Below are 21930 nucleotides of genomic sequence, written 5' to 3' on the forward strand. Positions count from 1 at the left end.
TTATTCTTTTAAGATAGCTTGAAATAAGCCATATAAACCTGAAAAATGATGATGATAACCTTGCAGGGAGAATTGGCGGGAGATTTTTAAATTGTCAGCTCAAGACATCGAGCATTTTCACATTAAACGTTGAGGTTACCAAGGGGGAGCAATATTTGGGATTTATTGCCATATTTATCTCCAAATCCAGCACAGCGACATATATTTTTTATTTGCTAGTTTCTCAAAGCATAACTAAAGACAGTTAATGTACAAAAATGAAGTACGAACCACTGATTTCCTCATTTTTACTGTGACTTGACTGTAAGTGTTGCTCTCAACCTATTGCAACTTATTCAAAATTCTGACCAAATTGCAATTTATTTTATAAAACCAAACTGTTCAACTGGTCAGAAATTTGAACAAACTGCTGTAGAAAACCTAAGTCAAGTTGTGAAAGTGCAAGGTGATAAAATAAAGTATACTTACAATCCTATAAGACTTTAATTCCACTTCAATGTTATTATGAAAAATCAGTCTAACAGTTTGTATAGAAATTTTATTGTTATTGTCATGCTAAAGGTGATGGGTAGTAATTTTGAATTGCTATAAAAATGTCCAAACTAAGCTTTCATACAATTTTTCTTTCGAAAAGTCTTCTATATACATAAGAATCAGACATCATTTGAATTGAAACATTTTATATTCAGTAAAATATGTGTGAAATTACAATACGTTGTTAGTAAGTTTCTATGGGAGATAATCAATTTTTCTTTCGAAAAATCTTCTATATTCAAAAGAATAATGTTTTAGGTTATCTACCACGGAAACTTATTAACAACGTATTGTAATTTCACACATATTTTACTGAATGTAAGATGTTTTAATTCAAATGATGTTTAATTCTTATGAATATAGAAGACTTTTAGAAAGAAAAATTGTATGAAAGCTTAGTCTGGACATTTTTATAGCAATTCAAAATTACTACCCATCACCTTTAGCATGACAATAACAATAAAATTTCTATACAAACTGATAGACTGATTTTTCATAATAACATTGAAGTGGAATTAAATTCTTATAGGATTGTAAGTATGCTTTATTTTATCACCTTGCACTTTCACGACTTGACTTAGGTTTTCTACAGCAGTTTGTTCAAATTTCTGACCAGTTGAACAGTTTGGTTTTATAAAACAAATTGCAATTTGGTCAGAATTTTGAATAAATTGCAATAGGTGGAGAGCAACACTAACAGTCAAGTCACAGTAAGTTGAAAAAAAACACACTTAGAGCATCCTTTTCATGATTTCAGGTATGACTTGAACACTAAACAAATCATTCTTATATGAACTTATTTCCTTCTTATTTTCCCTTTCCACAGCTTCAAAATTAAAATCAATCTTATTAATTAATGATGAAGAATATAAATTACTCTAAAATTCAAGAAATGTAAAAACCAAAAAAAAAAACAATTTTCTTGAAAACTAGTAAGAAACGGTAGCCTATGGTTATTAAGTGAATTTTTTATCAACTTGCCTAGACCATTAAAATATTTCAAAATTAATAATATGACAATACTACATGAACCAGTATCGGATCCCAATGAGGACATTCATTCCAATAAGGCTTTAATTGAAAATATCAACCATGCATACTTATTTGAAGATCTTCTACCATATTCATTTCACATAAAATCTTACTTTTAAAATCCATCTTAAGTTATACTGAAATGTTCATGACTTAGGAATATAATTGCTCTTAAGGTATTTTATGAAAAAGATGCTTGTCTTTCTAATTGCCAAAACTATGGGTAAAATGGTTATTTAAAGACAAAAATGGGTCAAAGTCTCAAATCGGTGGTTTGCAATATTTGTGACTACTGTAAATTCAGAAATTATTGTGAGGTTTTTATTAATGCGAATAATGCGACTGGGTGAGAATCACAATAATAAGAGCTCGCATACTGATATCTGATACATACATCTGTATGCAGATTTTCAAGAAATTGCAATAATTAATCTTGCATTTTTGTCCATTCTTCAAAAATCGCAATATTAAATGTACGCAATAATTTCCGAATTTAAAGTAATCCATTGTCATAAAAAGACAGATGTTTCAGGGATCTGGGTTGAAAACTGTAGGAGGAGTTGATTACACAAAACTTGTACCCTTTTTCTTTCATCAATTTTGCTGAAAAATGACTAATTTAAGTTCTCAAGTCTGGAAAAAATGAGAAAAAAATCCTCAAAAAATTCCATAATAGCAGGTGCACAACTCCAACATATGTGCAATCTTCCTGTGAAGTCTCAGGAATCTGCTTTGAAAACTGTAGGAGTTGATTACACAAATTAGGAACCAATCAAATAACTTCTATCAAGTTAAAAATAAGAAGACATGGTAAAATTGCAATTAGACAACTATCCGTAAGAGCAATTTTGATCATGGTAACTTATTTGTAGATTTTTACATTCTTTTATAGTTCTCTTTATCTTTTACAGACTTCAAGATAATATATATAAAAATTCTAAATATTGGATATTGTTGGTAATTTTAGAACAAAATGTACTTTACAAATAAAAATTTGAACCCTTGAAAAAAAGAACACTTGATCATAAAATTCTGATCCTTTTATTCATATTTAAACATTGAAGACAGAGCTACGTGTAGAAGAATAAATCATTTGTTTCTTCAGTCAGTGAAATAAATAAGAAGGACCATTTAGGTCCTTTTCTTGCATTTTAGAAAAAATATAAAAAAGAAAACACTTGAATTAAAAATCACAAACAAAGTACAGTTGAATTAATATATTACTACATAGAACTGATATTCTGATTCAGAATTATAGTTCTTTGGTGAAACATACCTGTGCATCCAAACAGTTGCCATCTTAGAGCAATAGCACCATTCCACGACACAGGTAGTAGTTTAACATACTGGGCATTGATTGGTGCTGTAAATCTTTGATGTACTGGTGTCTCGCTGTTATAATTGGCAGAAAACACCTGACAATAGATATGAAATTAAAATTAAATTCCAAATGGGGTTTAAATAAGATCCCTGAATAAATGCAACCCTCTCCATAAATCTCTATTTATCTTTGAATCAAAATTAAAGAACCTTAGTGAGCGCGCTCACATAACCCACGTCCCCACATTGTCATTGGAGAAATAAAATAAGTGTAAGAAAAAAAAATTGTATCAGAAAAAAAAATTGAATCATAATTTCCTGTCAATATGCACATCTACATAGTATGTCCTTATTATCTACACAGTTTCATGAAATTCTGTTGTGTGGTTTGAGAGGAGTTGCGATGACAAAAGGTTGCAGTAGTATATTGGGCAAATAAGTTCAAAGGGGCGTAACTCCTGGAAAAAAAATTGAATCGTAATTTCCTGTCGATATGCACATCTACGTAGTATGTCCTTATTATCTACACAGTTTCATGAAATTCTGTTGTGTGGTTTGAGAGGAGTTGCGATGACAAAAGGTTGCAGTAGTATATTGGGCAAATAAATTCAAAAGGGTCGTAACTCCTGGAAAAAAAATTGAATCGTAATTTCCTGTTGATATGCACATCTACGTAGTATGTCCTTATTATCTGAAAAGGTTTCATGAAATTCTGTTGTGTGGTTTGAGAGGAGTTGCGATGACAAAAGGTTGCAGTAGTATATTGGGCAAATAAGTTCAAAGGGGCGTAACTCCTGGAAAAAAAATTGAATCCTAATTTCCTGTCGATATGCACATCTACGTAGTATGTCCTTATTATCTGAAAAGGTTTCATGAAATTCTGTTGTGTGGTTTGAGAGGAGTTGCGATGACAAACTGTTGCAGTAGTGCATTAAAGTAAATAAGTTCAAAGGGGCGTAACTCCTAGAAAAAGAATTGAATCGTAATTTCCTGTTGATATGCACAACTACATAGTATGTCCTTATTATCTAAAAAGGTTTCGTGAAATTCTGTTGTGTGGTTTGAGAGGAGTTGCGATGACAAGAAACAGGACTGACGGACTGACAGACGGACGGACAGACAGACGGACGGTTCAAAAACATTATACCCTCCGCAACTCGTTGCGTGGGGTATAATTAATGAAAACCTTACACACACTTTTTATCATTTTAACAAAATAATTTCAGTGTGTACAGATATTTACTTTTTCTTACTGCTCTCTGAAAATTAAGGGTAATAAATGAATGTTGGAAATTAAATTATGATAAAGAGTTAGAGTAAGTTTCCATTCATATAAAAAAAATTTAAAGATTATATGTGCACAAATCTATCTTTTATTCAAGTATATAATAAAATTCAATCAATAATTGGTTAACAAATACGTTTGTTTCAGTTAAATTAAAGATGTCTCTTCCGTGATGATACAACTAACCTTTGGTTGCCCATTTTCCTCATAATATGTGTATGTTTTCTTATCCATTGAGTAGAGAAGCTTGAATGCAGAAATCCAGTATGGTTGACCAGCTTGACCCTTGGTTGTTATACTATCAATGATCATTGGTCTTCCAAAGTTTATCATGATCCATTCTGTCTTCTCATTCTTTCCTGCAACCCAGCCTCCAGTCAACAGACCACTATTAGTGTCTGTCAGGTGTGATCTTTCAACCCCAGAGTTGGGATTTAGACTGGATGAGGAAGACATTCTATCATTGTTCATGGGCAGCGAGGATCCTTGTGTCATACCATCAGTACATACTAAAGGAAGCCATTTTTATTTAGAAATCTCACATAATTTAGTATTTTCATAAAAAAATAATTCAGTTACAAAATTACTAGAGAGAATGTGAATTTCTCTAACAATTTTTATTTTTGATAATTCATCATTCATGCAATTTTCAGTGAAATCACTGATTGTTAAAGGAAATACAGTTGAACCTTAATTCTTGAATTTCGACACACTTAAACAATAGTGAAAATACTTATTTAGTTAATGCAAGCAAAATTCTCCTTTATGCCAATATGTTTTTATATTTCTAAACAATCATAGATAACTCAGCTTATTTTGCAGCATAAGAAGAATAAAACAAAGTAATTTGATTGTGTCAAACTTTGACATTAGGAAATTTTGACAAGCACTTGGGAGCTTGAGATATGAAATCAAAATCAAACACTCATATCAGATATTTTCATTCTATAACTGACTGAGTTTCCCAGATAAATAGCTGTATCAATAAAGTTGTTTGAATAAAATTATAAGATATCAATTTCAATTTTTTTTGCATTTCTGATTTGTTGTTACATGTATTTTACCTCAGATTCAATAGGGTTTTTTTTCTTTTGTTTTTATTATTAAACATAGTCATCAATTAAACAATTTGAATAGACTTTTGATGTTCAATCACAATTTATGTAAACTTCAGCTTTAATTATGTTTCCCTGTATATTATAGTTAATGAATGAAGAAGAATTTACATTTTCACACAGCCACATTTAAATAATAACACAAATATGCTTAATGTCTTCATTGATATCTCATGTATTTCATCACCTCTTAACTGATTAACCACTTCATTTACATGTGCAATATTCATGTACTAAAGATTGATCATATTAAAGCTATAACAACTCAAACATAGATAAAAGCATAACATTGGAGAGAATTAGAATTTATAAGATAAAAGTGGAACAAAATAATGTCAAAGATCAGAGATCATCTACTAAGATTAAAGAATCTCTTGATTTGTCTTTGTATCTTTAAAAATATCTTACCAAGCATAGATGTAACTGTCGTTGTATCAATACTTGTAGTGTGTTTATTTGATACTGTTTCAAAAGGAATAGTCATTATTATAATTCACAAGATAATACAATTTACATGATTTACAACCAACATATCAAATGTAGTTTTGATTTTGAATTAAATCAATTTTGTTTGTTAAATCAATTTGTAGCATTTAATAACAAAATAGTGAAAGAAACAATCATTGGACTTTTTCTTTTTAAAGCAGCAGCATTATTAGTATTATTATCTAAAAATCTGTCAAAGATAAAACATATACATTAACAATATTTCGCAACTGTGACAATACTGTTTGTAACTGTAACTGCTTTTTTATGTAACAGGCTATATTTACTGTCATTCTCCTTTGTCTTTTTGTGTTTTTCCATGTCTCCATGGTGTGGTCTGTCCTTAACTTACTAATTTGACAACTGCCTTGGTATCTGTTTTTTAATTTTTAGATTAAAGGCTGAATATTTTTCAAAATTTACCTGGAACTCTGGTTGTCTTGTCCAGAGATGAAGTTTTTAACTTGTCTGTTGTATGCCTTATTGAAGTCGTAGGAATATCTGTTACTGATGCTTCTGTAGTATGAAGTATTGGATTTCCAAATATATCTGTCCTTGGTGATGGTGTAGGATTAATGTAGTGACCAGAAGAAGGTGATGCTGTTGTCAAATGAGAACAATCCAATTCCTTTGGTTCGCATAAGATCCTGATCTCATAGTCAAAACATTTGCCACCAGTTGAAATCTGGTCAGCATTGTTGCACATCAACCCACCTTTATGTATATCACAAATAACTCCTTTCTGACCAGTTTCCATGAATGATTTTTCTGATCCATGTTGACGACATTCAATACTAGTAATATCCTCAATGTCACAAAATCTGAAATCTTTTCTTAGATTGGTGAATGTTTCAGTCTCTCCCTGTGTGTCTGGTTTGTGTCCATTGAGCCAAGTTGTCCATCCACAAACATTAGGTATAGGTTTTGTTGTTTTGGATGGACTAGTTAGAGGTGGACTTGTGTAATGATGGAATCCAGGAATTCCAAAACAATTGCAGAAAACTCTGACTTCATAATCCAGACATTTACCATCAGGCTGTGCATCATTTTTGCATCTCAATCCCCGAATACGGTCACAAGAAACAACTTCATCTGTTTGAGAAGAAGGAATCTTTGTTTTGGCCTCTCTGCATTCCACTTGTGTCATCATATAGTACTCACAGAGTGGATGCATTTTTCTAATATTAGCAATTGATTCAATGTCACCCTCAAACAGTTTTCCTTCTTTCATGATAGTTGGATTGTCGAGATTTATCCAGTGAGTCCAACCACAAGTAGGAGCAGCTGTTGGAATAAGTTGCACTCCTGAGGGTGGAGCAAGTGTTGTTGTTGTTGTGGTTGTTGGTGTTGCTAAATAAATAAAACAATTTTAACTGCATGTTTCTCTTTTGTTTTGTAAAATCTAGGATATCTGTGTTTCTAATGCAATAAATAAACTGCTGACACAGAGATATGTCTCCCCTTTATATAATTTTGATATTATAATGCAAATGTTAAAATTAAATAGGCAATACTTAAACATGCAAATTAAGACAAACAGTCAAAGTCAATGAACCATGACTGAAGGTGAAGGGCCAAATAACCTCTGTGGAAATGAGAAATGCCTCTGCTAATTACAACTGCATACCAAATACTATTTACTTATCATAAATGGTTTCCTTTAAACTGACCTAAGTACAAACTTTCACATGTAAACTATGCAGTTTCAAAGTCGATGAACCATGATGAGGTGGCAGGGCCATATAATCTCTATAGAAATGAGACATGCAAATGCTAATACAACTGCATACCAAATATCATTGAGCTGCCATTAGTGGTTCATCTTAAACTAACATAAACACAAACTATACAAAAGTTTCAAAGTCAAAAGACCATATGAAAGGGCAGGGGCAAATAATCTCCATTATGATGAGATGATATTGTGCAAATGTTTATACATCTGCATACCAAATTTCATTGACCTAACACTAGTGGTTCCCCTTAAACTGATATTATCATAAACTTTAACAAGTAAACTAAGCATAAGTTTCAAATTCAATAGACCATGAGTGGAGGGGAAAGGGCAAAACAATCTCCATGGAAATGTGATGTCCAATTGCTAATACAACAGCATACCACATATCATTGATCTACCATTTGTGGTTCCTCTTAAACTGACCTAATCAAAAACTAATACATTGTTGAAGACGCTGCAGGAAACTGCACAACTATGTCTCGCTTTTTTCACTTTGTTGAGGTAAGACAAAAACTTATACATTGTTGACACAGACCACCACTGACAAAATCATGCCCAAGTCTCACTTTTTCTGCTCTGTTAAAACAAGACAAAATCTCTAGTTTCTATAAAATAAGTATGTGGTCTTTTTAATAAAACATTCAATTTATTATCAGAAAAATGTAATTTTTATATAATTTTTGAATTTAAAAATTTGAACATGTATATTCATAGCATATTTCAAAAGTGACAATCATTACAATATTGTGCTGAAGTGGAGGAAACAAAAAAATATTAATAATTCAACAGTTTTGGTCAATTTTTTATCAAAGAAAAGCTTCCTACATGAATTTATGAATACTTCCCATATCTTGAGGCAAGTCAGAAAATTCTGCAACAGTTGACTTTGTGTAGGATGAGAAAGTAGCTGCAGTTTGATTACTTAAGTGAGGGATAATCCTTTTGTGTATTTTTCATGATAAGTTGATAGTTTTTTCTTGTATTTTCTGTATTGACATGTCGACATGTTACTTTCTATGGCAATATTATAATTTCCAATGAAATTTTGATCAAGAATATTTACTCCTATCAATTAATCTAGTTAATTGTAACATTCTTTTCTAAATAAATTCCACTTCTTCTTCTTCTTCCTGGTTCGGGAAAGGGTCCGGTGCCAAAGTGTGGAATATCCCGGAACTGTGGCGCTATGTACATGCAAATGGATGTCAAAAATTGTGTATTAGGCTACAGAAAACCATTCTTTTCTTAAAAAATTCGTAAAGGTTCCGCAGAACCCAGTGTCTCGCCTACTTTTGCTGTTAATCGCAGGCTCAACAAAAATGAGATGAGGATAAAATTTAATAAAAACATTCCTCTCAATACAATTTTTTTTATTGTAAGAAGCTTCTGTCCAAGTTTGGTAAAAATCCAGAATAGTTTATGAATCTAATAAAAGTTTTAAAAAATTTAACTGCAGACTGTATGTAATGTTAACTGGAAGAAAAACTAAGTCCATTTATAAGTAAAATATGGATAAACAAGTACAAAATTTAATAAAAATTTCCTTCTAGATACTAGCTTTTGATCATAAACAAGCTTCTGTCCAAGTTTGGTAACAATCCAGGATAGTTTGAGAAAGTTATTAAAATTTTAAAAACTTTAACCACAGAGTGAATGTAATGTTTCCTGGCAGAAAAACTAAGTCCATTTATAAGTAAAATACGGAAAAACAGGAATTTTTTTATATACTTCTGGATACTATCTTATGATCATAAACAAGCTTCTGTCCAAGTTTGGTAGAAATCCAGGATAGTTTGAGAAAGTAATTAAAATTTTAAAAACTTTAACCACAGAGTGAATGTAATGTTTCCTGGCAGAAAAACTAAGTCCATTTATAAGTAAAATACGGAAAAACAGGAATTTTTTTTTTACAAAATTTACTTCTGGATACTATCTTATGATCATAAACAAGCTTCTGTCCAAGTTTGGTAGAAATCCAGGATAGTTTAAGAAAGTTATTAAAATTTCAAAAACTTTAACCACAGAGTGAATATTTGTGGACGACGCCGACGGAATGTAGGATCGCTATGTCTCGCTTTTTCGACAAAAGTCGAAGGCTCGAAAAAAATGAAGCTTAAAAAAATTGGGTACATAAATTTTAAAAAATTCGTAAGGGTTCCGCGGAACCCAGTGTCTCGCCTACTTTTGCTGTTAATCGCAGACTCAACAAAAATGAGGAAAAAAATTAATAAAAATATTCCTCTCTGTACACTCTTTTGATTGCAAGTAGCTTCTGTCCAAGTTTGGTAAAAATCCAGGATAGTTTATGAATCTAATAAATGTTTAAAAAAATTAAACTGCAGACTGTATGTAATGTTAACTGGAAGAAAAACTAAGTCCATTTATAAGTAAAATACGGAAAAAATGGAACAAAATTTTAACAAAATTTCCTTCTAGATACTAGCTTTTAATCATAAACAAGCTTCTGTCCAAGTTTGGTACAAATCCAGGATAGTTTAAGAAAGTTGTTAAAATTTTAAAAACTTTAACCACAGAATGAATGTAATGTTAACTGGCAGAAAAACTAAGTCCATTTATAAGTAAAATACGGAAAAAATGGATTTTTTGTTTTACAAAATTTACTTCTGGATACTATCTTATGATCATAAACAAGCTTCTTTCCAAGTTTGGTAGAAATCCAGGATAGTTTAAGAAAGTTACTAAAATTTGAAAAACTTTGACCACAGAGTGAATGTAATGTTTCTTTGCAGAAAAACTAAGTCCATTTATAAGTAAAATACGGAAAAAATGGAATTTTTTTTTTACAAATTTACTTTTGAATATTATCTTATGATCATAAACAAGCTTCTGTCCAAGTTTGGTAGAAATCCAGGATAGTTTAAGAAAGTTATTAAAATTTCAAAAACTTTAACCACAGAGTGAATATTTGTGGACGCCGCCAACGACAACGACGACGCCGACGGAATGTAGGATCGCTATGTCTCGCTTTTTCGACAAAAGTCGAAGGCTCGACAATAAAAATCAGCTTCCTCTAAACATCACAATTTTACCACCATCTTTCACACTTTTTTTTTCAATCAAAACTTTCTGCCCATATCACTAAGCAAAAATTCCAATCTTGTTATAAAACAAACAAGAATAATAAAAAGGCATGGCCACACTCTTAAGGTAGATGGGGGTCTTGATTAAAATCGTTACAATTTTTTTTATAGTTTGCCAAATAGTAGATTATAACATGCATTTTTCATAAAATGATAAAAAGTATGGGTCACAGGTATTTGTTTTTAGCTACAGGTTGGGCAAAATTGTCAGATTTTCTATAGTTTAAACATGGAAAACCCAATTTTCTGTTAAAAGAAAACTAAACGATGGAATATTAAAAAAAATATGAGACGCTGGCTCTATTAATGAGCTTTCAGAAAATCAAAAGAAAAATTGGGGTTAAGGAACTCATTTTCTTGCTACAAAACAAAATGCATAAATTCATAACACATTCCTTAAAAAAAGTTAAGTTATCTAAGTTATCTCAAATTAATTCAAATAGTTAAAGTCCCGTAACTCTAGAACAACAAAACAAAAACATTTCAAAATCAAAAAGGAGCTTTCTTCAGTCAATCCTAATGTTGTATGAAAATTACATGAGATTTGGTTAAAGCAAGTATGAGTTATCGTATGAAGTGTTGAATGACGTACAGACAGACATTGGTTTACCATAATATGTCCCGTTTTCAACAGGCATATAATAAAAATGATTAGACCAAATGAGTTAAAACAACTGACTGAATAAAAACTTACTTGCACAAGGACAATAGAACCGGACTTCATAATCATCACAGTTTCCACCATTTTCATAGTTCAAACATTTTAACCCTGTATTTACGTCACATGTTACAGTCTGTCCTCTGGTAGTGTAGTCTGTGTGTGATTTGACCTCTCTGCACTCAATATGAACTGGGTTGTAACAGAAAGTATGCAAAGTTCTGATCTTGGAAATGGTTTCAATGTCACCTTCAGATGTCAAAGGTGTATCCATGTTAATCCAGTGTGTCCAGAAACACTGAGGATGTGTAACAGGGATTGCTATAAGAGAAGAAAAATATTGTCTTACTTCTCCTCAATCCTTTATTACCCTATTTAAAACTTATTCTTAACATTTTTTACTTTAGAAAATGTCTAAGAATAAAAAGGCTTTTTGTGTTTTTTGCTGTGCATGAACTGATTTTGTGTCATGGATGGATACCCCACATCCTTTGTTTTTCTATCTTATTTGATATGAAAGTGATTACAAAATAATCTACATTTTAAAATAAAATACAATGAGCAACAAATATATTCTGAATTTAAGAATTAATTCCAGGGGTTTGAATTCATGTTGATTTTACCACGGGTTGGCCCTTCATGATAAATATTTTAGCAAGGGTAAATATCCACATGAAGGGCCAACCTGTGGTAAAATTAATATCAATTCATGTCCCAATGAAATATTCTATTCTAATAGGACAAAGACAGTAGTTCTTTTGGATCCAAGCACTCTTGGTGAAGGCAATTTCTTGCTGTTCCCTTGATTAAACAGGCTATCAGTATGGTACTGTAAATTCAAAAATTATTGTATGCATTTATTATTGCGATTTTTTAATAATGGACAAAAATGCGACATTAATTATTGGGATTTCAGCAAAATCTCCATACAGATATATGCGATATTATTGCGATCATCACCCATTTTTGTTAAAATTACTAAAAAGCTCCCAATAATATTAGAATTTACAGTATTTACATAAAAGTCAAAGAAAACTGAATAAGTGACATGCTTAAACGATCTACAATAACATACTTAGATAGGTTGGACAAATATTAATGTTTACGTGTATCTTACTTTTATTTAAGAAAATGGGTTTTAAACAAATTCTTATCATCATTTGTTTATGTTTCCCGATTTCAGTTTCACATTCGTGCATTTTCCTGTAAAATGCTTATATTCTTATGTTATCGTTCAATGACATCATTTACACAGATTGACCTTGGTAACTCATTAATAACAAGAATGTGTCCGTGAAATTGGGGACAAAACTCTAATTTGGCATTAAAATTAGAAAGATCATATCATAGGGAACATGTGTACTAAGTTTCAAGTTGATTGGACTTCAACTTTATCAAAAACTACCTTGACCAAAAACTTTAACCTGAAGCGGGAAAGATGGACGGATGGACCGACAGACGCAGAGACTGAAAAACATAATGACCTTAGGTGCTGCATAACAACCATACAACATGGGAGTATGATTGGAACAGCTCAAACAAATCATGATGTTGCCGATCACCTGACATGCAATATATTTGTATTTTACCATGGGTGTGTCATATTTGAAAACTTCATATACATTTTTAGTATTGTAAAAGTTTTATGATTTGGTCTATTAAAATGAGATTTCTTTTTGTAATAAGGGCCTATTATAAAGCAATCTTAACACTATCCATGTGTTGGAAGAATGGAATAAAACTGGAGAGAAATAAAGAAAAATGAGCAATAATGATTGTTGTTTGCTAAATGTCAAGTGGCAAATATTACATGCATATTCGGGATGAGATATAGAGAATAATACATGGCAAAAATCTGTATCACATGCTGTATCATCCCGAGATACCAATATCAGCCCGAGGGCCTTTAGGCCCGAGGGATGATATTGGTCGAGGGTGATACGGCATGTGGTAAGGATTTTGACATGTTTTATACGCTCTATCATATATTTAAACAGGAGAGTATATATGAACTGCTTTCTGATCCCTAGCATCTGGGTTAACTTCAGATTTACTTTTGTCTTGTTTTAAAAGAACTGCTTAATTATTCACCTGAAGCACCTGGGTTACCTTACAATTTGCGTCCTGTTGTTCATAGAAATATTTTGTTTATTGTATTTTTTTGTGTTTTGTATGGTATTTCATTGAGTTCTTTTTTATAGTCAGAAAATATGAAAGCTCAACGTCTGTGACGTCACATGCCAAACAATGACGTCATTCGATAAATGACGTCACGCCCTAATGACTGTTTCATTTTAAGGACCCATTGAGGAAAAATATTTCTTAGAAACTTGCATAAATAAAAACATAGACTTCATGTAAATTTAGTCGGAATCACTACTGTAATAGATGAGAAATTTGAGTAGGGATGTGATAAAGGGGTGTGATAAAAGGTGCGCATCAAAGTTGAGCGATACAGATTAATCAGCAGGCTATATATCAAATATTCAAAACTACTGTATTTACTACTAAATATATTATAAAGACTAATAATAAAAACTATTTAAATCTATATATTACTGAATGATTTGAATTATTTAGGAAATGTTTTGATATTCTGTAAACATTTAAAAAAGAAAAACAAAATTACTGACATATTCAATTTAGAAATCCCCCTATATAATCTGTGTTTGTCTGAGAATATGCATTCTTACGTTTATATGGAGTTGGTGATGGTGTTGAACAAGTCTCATCTTTTGTACAGGTAACTGTATTGTTGAAACAGTGACATACTGAACAGTAGTCATTTGGATTGTTCCATTTTTCTAGTGGCTGTATGAAATATAATATGTTATAAATAAGAAAAAAAAGCACAAAGGGTCATCTTTGAGACAAAGACAGAGCTTTAAGTAAATGTTTTTTCCAAACATTATTAGCAAATTCATACATAAGTCAAAATAGAGACTTCCAAGACAAAATGTACTGGGCACATATATATATGGGATCTTGAAGTACACCCATAACTACTTTAAAAGTATGTATGAAACAGGGAGACAAAAATCTAAAAAGGAAGTATAATATTGTTTATGAGAGAGAGTCTGTCATTCTATATCATTTTCATTAAAAAATTTGCATGGGGTTCCATGGCCTGCAATTACTGCAGTCAGTGCAGAAGTGTAATGTTGACTGCCAAAAACCAAGTCTAGTATTCAGTAAAACACAGGGGAAAATAGAAATTTTTTCTCCAGGTGCTAATTCTTGATCTGGAAGAAGTTTCATAACATTCCATGAAGGTTTAACAAAGTTTTTGATAACTTAAAAATAGAATCCCAGACTGTATGTTAACATTAAAAAACTAAGACTATTTATCAGTAGAATAGTGAATACTCAAAAAATTATTTTCTAGTTTTGCATCAGACATTATCACTTAATCATAAAAAAGCATATGCCAAAAATCTAAGAATGTCTGACAAATTTAAGTTATTGATGTCTAAAACCCTTTTATCCCCAAATTGTGTTTAAATGTTAACTGCAAAAAATTATAGGCTCTAAAGAGCCTGTGTCGCTCACCTTGTCTATGTGCATATTCAACAAAGGACACTCTCCAACATTGTAGACAAGAATAGAATTAATGACAAAAATATCTTTTTTGTTGATATTGCATTACTGATCCTTTTGTCTGTTTAGTTTCCCTCTATCTTCTTTCATTAAGTCTTTGCTCAAAACACAAAAGAGGACAAAAAAATCCTCATAAAGGGCAATCACTTCTATAAAGATTGACAGTCTACTAACTATCGGGTAAACATTTAATTTGGCTTGTTTGTAGATCTTGCCTTGCTAATCATTTTTGTTATTTAAAGTTTCTATTTATCAATTATAATTTTTAATCATAGAAGGCAAAACCCAAAATAATTGGTATAAATCGTCAATAAAGGGCAATAACTCAAATAAGGAGGCGTCAGACGATTTCCTCCATAGAATCTTAATTGTAGATCTTGTCTTCTGATAATTTTTGCTCAATTAAGTTTCTATCTATCTATTATAAATTTTATCATATAAGGCAAAACACAATAAAGAGCTGCGCCATGAGCGCATGATAGACCCGTCGCTTTTTCAACGAATAAAGTTCCGTAACCACTCAATATCACATCAGAATTTATAAAAAAAAAACCAAAGGGAGGTTATTTTAATAGATATAAACCAGTCACTAAAGTTTCATGAAAACTGCTCAATGCACTTTTGAGTTATTGACCGAAAACTGGAAAATCTCTTTTTTATGAATAAAATCTCGCAACTCAGAAACATAAAATCAAAAATTTATAAAAATGGAAAGGGACCTTAAGTCAATAGATATACACAATTCACCAAAGTTTCATGAAAACTGCTCAAAGCATTTTTGAGTTATTATCCCAAAAACTTGAAAATCACACATTTTTAATGAATAAAACCCCATCACTCAGAAATGTAAAATTTATGAAAATCCAGAGGGAGCTTATGTCAATAGATATAAACAATTCCCAAAGTTTCATGCAAATTGGTTTAAGCGTTTTTGAGTTATTGTCCGACATGTTGACGACTGACGGACAGACAACGGTATACCATAATACATCCCGTAAACAGACGTATATAAATTGGTAAAAATGGTCATCAAAGGGCAATAACTCCAATAAGGAGGATAACTGCAAAAAACTAAGAGGCTCTAAAGAACCTGTGTCGCTCACCTATGTCTATGTGCATATTCAAAAATGGACCTTCTCCAACATTGCAGACAAGAATAAAATTCATCTCTTTTTGGTTGATCTTGTTTTGCTAATCATTTTGTCTGTTTCTCTCTATTTTCTTTAGTTTTTGCTCAAAACACAAAAGAGGGTAAAAAAAATCCTCATTTAAGGGCAATCACTCCTATGAAGAGTGACAGTCTACTAACTATATCAGCAAAATTTGACTTGTTTATGGATCTTGCCTTGCTGATCATTTTTGTTATTTAAAGTTTCTATTTATCTATTATAATTTTTATCATATAAGGCAAAATGCAAAAAAATTGTAAAAATCGTCATCAAAGGGCAATAACTCCAATAAAGAGTTGTCCGAAAATTTCCGATATTAGTCTTAAATGTAGATCCTGTCTTGCTGATCATTTTTGCTTATTTAAGAGTCTATCTATCTATTATAATTTTTAAGATATAAGGCAAAAACGCAAAATATTGGTAAAAATCATCATCAAGGGGAAATAACTTTTATAAGAAGTCGTCTGACAGTTTTGACGATAATGAACAATTGGTAGAGCTCAACATTTTGAACATTTTTGCCATTGCCAGATCTTCTCTTTTTATAATGGTTTTCAAAATAATAGACAAAACTTGCATTTTACCCCTATGTTCTATTTTTAGCCATGTCGGCCATCTTGGTTGGCAGGCTGGGTCATCGGACACATTTGTTAAACTAGATACCCCAATGATGATTGTGGCAAAGTTTGGTTAAATTTAGTCTAGTAGTCTCAGAGGAGAAGATTTTTGTAAAAGTTAACAAACGACGACAACGGACTACAGACGCTAAGTGATGAGAAAAGCTCACTTGGCCCTTTGGGGCAGGTGAGCTAAAAATGTTTTGCTCTGGATACTGTTTTTTTATCACAAAAAAGCGTCTGTCCAAGCTTCAAATTGTAAGAAGGTTTGACAAAGTAAGTGATGTCTAAAAACTTTAACCACAGACTATAAACCTAAATGTTAACAATGCAGACTACCGAATGTAGAATCGAAATGTTGCAGGCTTAACAAAAAGAAACAAGAGAAATCTACCTTGGCAATAGTTCCATCTTGTTTCCTACATGGGCACATGGACTGCTGTACACAAGTAATCTTATCCATTAACTTCTCTCCAGGAACACAAGCATGTTTGGCTGGTCTACACAGAGGTACACATGTACCTAGGGACTGTTTACATGTGTCAATTAATTGTGCCATGTTGTCACAGAGGTCGCCACATTTGTATGCACATGGTTCCAAGGTCTCACCAGGTGCGCAGATTGCTGTAAATAGAAATAATTAATTTTTGGTCTATAGACCTATTTCTTATATCTGTTAACAAAAAGTATAAAAATAATGACATATTTCTGTTAATAAAACTGATGAACATAAAGTACGTCTCACATGAATTAGTTCTAATGATATTCATAGCTTTTGAAAACTTTTAATAACACTGGTAATACTTACATGACATTGGCTTAAAGTATTTGTCATTTGTGATTATTTACTATATATTTCATATACAATTATAATACATTTGTTCAAAAAATATATTGTGGGGACATTTCTGGTCAGATTTTAATCAACTTGGTACCAACAGAAGCAGAATCGTCACAGGCTCATTTCTTTGTTTGGTTATATTATTGTTGTGGGGCGCTCTCATTTTCTGATGATATAAACACATGTATCATTTTTGTTCATAAATTTGCTATACCGGTTTATTACAACCTAATTAGATTAAAATATTATGCATATAAAATTAAAGAGTAGGATTGCCAATGAGACAACTATCCACCCAAGTTCAAATGAAGTGGATGTAAGCAATTATAGGCAAACGTACCGTACCAATTCAAATCATATGTTCATATATCAAGGAAAAGAGCAAACAAAAATAATTGATGACAAAACTATGACCAAATTAACTATGTAGATGAAAATACTTTAGCCCTGCATGCACTGTACCTCTACATTGAGTTATTGACCATTTTCAGGTTATTAACATATATTGACTATATTCTGAAGATTTGTTATTTTTAACTATTTGTAAATGAACCATTCTCATTCTCCAAATATGAATATATATATAAAATAAGGAGATGTGGTATGATTGCCAATGAAACTATCCACCCGGAGACCAAAGGACATGGATGTAGGCAACTAAAGGTTTATGGTCTTCAACAATGGAAGTGTGTTTCAATCAAAAACAAAAAATCAATTCTGTTTTCATAAAAAAAAGATGTTTTAAATCTCACATTCTCTTTATGGAAATTCTACTTTTAAATTAATATATATTTCTTGAACTTATAAAATTTCAGCCCGTTCATCAAGAAATTATAATTACTACCACTAGTAACACAGATGCTTACGTGTAGTTGACTGACTGAACTGTGAAACCGCTGTTGTGTCTGGATTGACTGAAATAAACACATACATACATGTACCCATTTAATTGTTCTTATACTGATAACTTTACAATATTCCTTATAGGAGCAACTGCCAACAATCTTCATATACATAAATAAACATAGTTTTTTTCTGGTCTGGTAAATTGCAGTTCTAATTTTCCAATTGAAAATCAGAATCAATAGTTCAATCAGTGATAGTACTGTAAAATACTTTAATAAAGTTTGGTATTTACCAAATTTTTAATAATTTTTTTTAAGACTTGGATATGGCTTTTTTTTTTCATATCAAAATATTGGTCAGATGATTTCAAAATAAGACAGATTTAACAGTTTTAGCAATTCTTATTGAAAACAATAACTTGAAAACCAAAATAAACATTAATTTTTGTCAAACCTAAACATTTTCCTGCCATGATAGTTCAAACATTTTTGCTATCATTTTTTTAAACATAATTTTACATTCTCAGGTTGTGCATTATTTGGTTTTTGTGGAAACAAATGAAATCGACATCAACAGTAGGGCACTACACAAGTAGAAGATGTTATGTAAATTTTGAAAGAATATCAGTGATTTCAAAACTTTGATGAAGCCATGTTATGAATGTTTAGATTTAATCAAAATCAATTACTAAAGTAAACAGGACCATAAGAAATACAAAAATAAGTACTTCGTAAACAGAAACCTACTTTAATTGAACTCTATAATTCAAGTCAAAGGAAGACGACAAAACTGTTATACTTTTCTGAGGTTCTTAGATATCTGAGGTCGTGAGTTACATGTTTTTACATTTCAATTTTGTAATATGTATTCAACCTGGTATGTTGAGGTGGAAGATGTCTTTTAGTATCCAAATCCGTCTACATCATTAGTACATGTAGTAATTTGAAAAAAAAATTATTTCATAAAAAACGAGAATGAATAAAGAGTATATATATATCTGTTGTTTACAAAGATAAGAAATATAATATATGGATGTCCTTGACAAACAAAACAAATTGTTGCAGATGTTTGTATTAAACTTTCCTGTTTGCCCCTATCTCATAATCTGTTGAGGTTAAGTCTTAATCTTTTTTACACAACTTCTATCTGTTTAATAATTATTTTAAGGATCCTCTAATCTTTTATCATGTTTATGCATTTTCTCTGATTTGGTATATTAATTTTTTCTGCAATCATTTGTGTTCCAAAAATATGTTTTTTAAACATCAAAGGTGTCAACAAACAACAAGTTTTACATGCCTATGATTCGAAGATGTGGTCAAAATTTGTTTTCGTTTCCCTAGCCGCCATTTTTATTAGCAATTATAATTAATTGCTTGTCATTGTATAACCCCTATTGCATTTTAATCCAAAGGGTCAAACACAATTTATATAAACAAGTACAAAATTAGACTCTTAATCCTAAAACACAGAACATAATTTCACGCCAAATAACATGAGTACAACAATTATCTATCAAATTGAATTACTTTACAAGTGTAAAAGTAAATACATGAATTAACTGCAACTTGAAAATCTGACGAAATTTCCTATCATAATAATTCTGAATTCATTCATAGTTTACAATCAAATTAATACATCCCGCTTACATTTACAATCAAAAGATTCATGATGTATTACTATGGCATTTGCAATCTTATATCATTAAATCCACAAGTCTTTATTTAACGTTTTACAAAAATTGGTATGAAACTTAATGCTATATAACGTCGATTGAGTTTGACAGTAAGAAAAACAATCACAAAATTTAAGACCTAACACAATTACTAGAATAGCGAAAAAACGACTCAGGAACCTTCTAACAGGACAATACTCTGACGTTAACAGGACAATTAAATTGTGGTCATCCTTAATTAAAAGGTGCCAGGCTTGACATTGGAATTGTTACAAATGACAATTAATGAAAGTACATGTATTGGTTATTCTATAATGAAATTAATATAATAAACAATATATCAGCAAAGTTGCCAACTGACATGATATTCACGTGTAATACACGCTTTTTCAACGGTTTACACGCGAGGATTTTGTAAGTAGTTTGTGATTAGTTTTTACGATTTTGTGATTTTCTTTCTTTCAAATTCACGTAGGGGAAATGTCCACAGAAAGAGGTCTCTTTCAGGACCTGTACCGTCGTCTAAAGAGCCGATTGTTAAGTGAAAACGATGTGTACGTCTAAGAATAAGATTCAAGATTTATAAATTATATTTGTGAGTTAGATTTTAAATGATCAAGAAACGAGTAACGCATTGTGCACCATATGTTGCAATCATAACAATACATGTGAGAGGAGAACTACAATGGAGCTATTTGATTAAGCATTTAACGTGTTGAATGGTAATCAAATAATAAAAATTTTTGTTTTTCGGTTTCAAATCTAGCCAGCAGATTTCTACAGGCCATAGGGGATGGAAATATCACGGAACTGTTGGATCAGTTCTCATAGTACCAGCTGTCTTCTGATGAACTACCTAGTTTTGAACAGGCAATAGCAACATATATAGTTTGTTGGGAGCAATGGCAGAGATAATAGATGACATTTTAGAACGCAAAAAAACGTTATGACACTCTTTCAAAGCTTGATAAAGCTATTTTAGTTCAGCCAATATCAATTCTGAATGTGACAGAGCATTTTCAATTATAAAGAAATTCACACTGAATTCTGATCAGGACTTGACAATGATATATTGTGTGCCTTGTTATCAAGTAAATGTAACCAAACTGGCAGTTGTTTTGAATTTGTACCTAGTGGTGTTGCTTTAAAAGCAGCAAAACAGACCACTGTTGAATACAATAAAAGTTTATAGTAGAATATTGTTTTTTATATTAACAAATTTGTATATAAATGTGAAATTATGAACATTGTTCATATTAAAAAGTCTGCATCTACATCGCGCGTTTTCACACGCTTTTTGACATGTCATGTCATGTCATGACATGATTTTTCATTGCCAGAGGTTGGCAAGTATGTATATCAGTCTATTCACTATTATTTACAATGAAATGGAGGAGTGAAATAATTTCGATTACCACACACAAGGTTTTGTCCTGGTGAAAGTTCCTCCATGGTTAAATTTTCATCCATGGAGATCCCTGAATTACATTGACTTATCCAAGTTTTCGTCACAACCGAATCGAGACAAGGTTGGACTATACTTAATAAATTGTTCTTACACTTAATTTTATAATTACCAGCTACAAAAAATGAAGTATATGTCAATATATTGACTTCATCAAAACCAAACCTTTTCAGAACAATATTTTATTTGGAAAACACAAATGCTTGGTTTATACAAGTTGAATTTTAAAAGATGTTTGTTACATGTCCTTGATTAATAGTTAAAATTCAGATAGCATTCCCTTTTAGGCAGAGTTCAGCATAGATAAGTTTAACTATACTTACATTGTGAGGTCTGTTTGTTGGATTGTGGTTGTGAAGTGCTTGAGAGACTTTTGTTGCCTATAAATAGAAATATAAAGAACCAATTTATAGGTATATATGACTAAAAATATTGCAGGGATTCTCTGAAATAT

The 21930-nt window shown here is 31.3% G+C and overlaps 1 protein-coding gene across 1 annotated transcript in view; it reads right to left on the bottom strand.

Annotated features, from left to right (window-relative positions):
- Nucleotides 1–21930, bottom strand: part of LOC127728961 (mucin-5AC-like) — a 243755-nt gene that overhangs the window by 82246 nt on the left and 139579 nt on the right. The window contains exons 40-48 of the mRNA XM_052236541.1: nt 21800–21856; nt 18357–18404; nt 17044–17273; nt 13960–14077; nt 11303–11587; nt 6196–7122; nt 5695–5748; nt 4358–4680; nt 2843–2981 (exon numbers count right to left, since the gene is read on the bottom strand). Of these exons, the coding sequence (XP_052092501.1) occupies nt 2843–2981; nt 4358–4680; nt 5695–5748; nt 6196–7122; nt 11303–11587; nt 13960–14077; nt 17044–17273; nt 18357–18404; nt 21800–21856 (2181 nt within the window). The remainder of the gene's footprint in view (nt 1–2842; nt 2982–4357; nt 4681–5694; nt 5749–6195; nt 7123–11302; nt 11588–13959; nt 14078–17043; nt 17274–18356; nt 18405–21799; nt 21857–21930) is intronic.

The sequence above is a fragment of the Mytilus californianus genome, unplaced genomic scaffold, assembly GCF_021869535.1.
Source record: "Mytilus californianus isolate M0D057914Y unplaced genomic scaffold, xbMytCali1.0.p SCAF_2, whole genome shotgun sequence".
NCBI classification, from domain to species: domain Eukaryota; kingdom Metazoa; phylum Mollusca; class Bivalvia; order Mytilida; family Mytilidae; genus Mytilus; species Mytilus californianus.